General features: G+C 38.9%; 1 protein-coding gene across 1 annotated transcript in view; it reads right to left on the bottom strand.

Moving 5' to 3' along the window:
• Positions 1–683, bottom strand: part of atp8b3 (ATPase phospholipid transporting 8B3) — a 65,166-nt gene extending 64,483 nt beyond the window's left edge. The window contains exons 1-3 of the mRNA XM_087785558.1: positions 635–683; positions 475–560; positions 301–414 (exon numbers count right to left, since the gene is read on the bottom strand). Coding sequence (XP_087641684.1) covers positions 301–414; positions 475–560; positions 635–683 — 249 coding nt within the window. The remainder of the gene's footprint in view (positions 1–300; positions 415–474; positions 561–634) is intronic.
• Between the last annotated feature and the right edge of the window lie 1,817 nt (positions 684–2,500).

The following is a 2,500-nucleotide window of genomic DNA, read 5'->3' as shown; positions in this document are numbered from 1 at the left end:
ACTCACACACACACACACACACACACACACACACACACTCACACACACACACACACACACTCACACACACACACACACACACACACACTCACACACACACACACACACACACACTCACACACACACACACACACACACACACACACACACACACACTCACACACACACTCACACACACACTCACACACACACACACACACTCACACACTCACACACACACTCACACACTCACACACACTCACACTCACACACACACACACACACACACACACACACACACACACACACTCACACACACACCTGGATCACCATGATGAGCAGGAAGTAGAGATTGGCTGCTCGCTGGAACTGCTGGAACAGCGTCAGCGGCAGGAAGCTCAGGAGGGAGTACTTATGGCTGCGCACCACGTTGTCCTGGCAACAGCACGTCAACATCAGAGCCTGAACAACAACAACAGAAGCGACGGTACTGACGCTGTAACGACTGCGGCCGAAGCACAGCCAGCGCTTCCTGCTGCCGTGGAAGCGAGGCGTGTTCGCACGGACCTCCCACGTCAGGCCTGAGGACGCAAGAACGAGTCGGAGGTGATGGTTCTCCAACACAAACACACACACAATCAGGAGCGACACCGACCTGGATCCATGACACCAGCGGGCGACGAGAGAGCACACCTGTCACTCATGACCTCGTGTTGCTATGACAACCACGGCGCTGCCAGTCAAGACTCAATCATGAGAGAAACTTACCTGCAGCCGTGAAGCACCTGGACAGCAATGATCAGCACCTGTTGCTGCTTCACAGCCTCTCCTGACGACCTGTCGCGGCCCCGCCCTTTGGATCCCTCCCTGCAGACCTCAGGTCCCTGTGAGCGAGACCAGGACCAGGACCAGGACCAGGACCAGGACCAGGGAGTAAACACACAATACATGTTTACACGTTCATGCGAGTATATGATGTTCAGGTGAACGTTTGTTGTAAAAGATACTTTAGTTAGTTAGTCACTAGTTTAGTTCAGTTGACAAACTTAAGCCATGAAGATGCTTCAGTTGATTCTGATGAAGGTGTTCAAGTCACTTTTATCGTTGAGTTAAATGTTTTAGTTAATCTTGTTGAGGATCAGTAACGTGTTCATCAGGTTGTTTAGTTCAGTGGTTTAGTTTAGTTAAGTGGTTTAGTTCAGTGGTTTAGTTTAGTTCAGTTGTTTAGTACAGTGGTTTAGTTTAGTTCAGTTGTTTAGTTCAGTGGTTTAGTTTAGTTAAGTGGTTTAGTTTAGTTAAGTTGTTTAGTACAGTGGTTTAGTTTAGTTCAGTTGTTTAGTTCAGTGGTTTAGTTTAGTTAAGTTGTTTAGTTCAGTGGTTTAGTTTAGTTCAGTTGTTTAGTACAGTGGTTTAGTTTAGTTAAGTTGTTTAGTTCAGTGGTTTAGTTTAGTTAAGTTGTTTAGTTCAGTGGTTTAGTTTAGTTCAGTTGTTTAGTTCAGTGGTTTAGTTTAGTTAAATTGTTTAGTACAGTGGTTTAGTTTAGTTCAGTTGTTTAGTTCAGTGGTTTAGTTAGTTAAGTTGTTTAGTTCAGTGGTTTAGTTTAGTTAAGTTGTTTAGTACAGTGGTTTAGTTTAGTTAAGTTGTTTAGTTCAGTGGTTTAGTTTAGTTAAGTTGTTTAGTACAGTGGTTTAGTTTAGTTCAGTTGTTTAGTTCAGTGGTTTAGTTAGTTAAGTTGTTTAGTTCAGTGGTTTAGTTTAGTTAAGTTGTTTAGTTTAGTTAAGTTGTTTAGTACAGTGGTTTAGTTTAGTTCAGTGGTTTAGTTAGTTAAGTTGTTTAGTTCAGTGGTTTAGTTTATTTAAGTTGTTTAGTACAGTGGTTTAGTTTAGTTCAGTTGTTTAGTTCAGTTGTTTAGTTTAGTTCAGTTGTTTAGTTCAGTTATTTTTATTATCAGTTAATTTATTAGTTTAGTAATAGAAGTTTTAAAATATATACAGGTATTTGTATTTGTTTTTTCTTTGCAGTATATTTGTGATAATTTGGTAGAAAGTTTCTCTTTTGTTCTGACGACAGGTTGGTTTTTGGTTTTTTAACAGTTTAGTTTATTCTGTTTGATTTAAATAAAAGTATAATTAAATATGTTTAAAGTATTATTCGCGGGTCTGATGAAGTTAAATGTTCTGGAAAACATCCTCAAATATATTCATCAGCTGCTGAAACTGGCGCCAAACCAATCACATCTGCGAGCGCACAGCGCCCTCTGGAGGACGATGGAGACAACTGCAGATCACATGTTAAACCAACACATTAATAATGTTTTCTTGTTAATATAATAAATGTTTTTATTAAACATAAACACTTGTTAAACAAACACATTAATAATGTTTTCTTGTAAATATAATAAATGTTTTTATTAAACATAAACACTTGTTAAACAAACACATTAATAATGTTTTCTTGTTAATATAATAAATGTTTTTATTAAACATAAACACTTGTTAAACAAACACATTAATAATGTTTT

The sequence above is a fragment of the Callionymus lyra genome, chromosome 2 (genome assembly GCF_982586985.1).
Source record: "Callionymus lyra chromosome 2, fCalLyr1.hap1.1, whole genome shotgun sequence".
NCBI lineage: Eukaryota > Metazoa > Chordata > Actinopteri > Syngnathiformes > Callionymidae > Callionymus > Callionymus lyra.
This window is presented reverse-complemented; position numbering and strand designations above follow the sequence as displayed.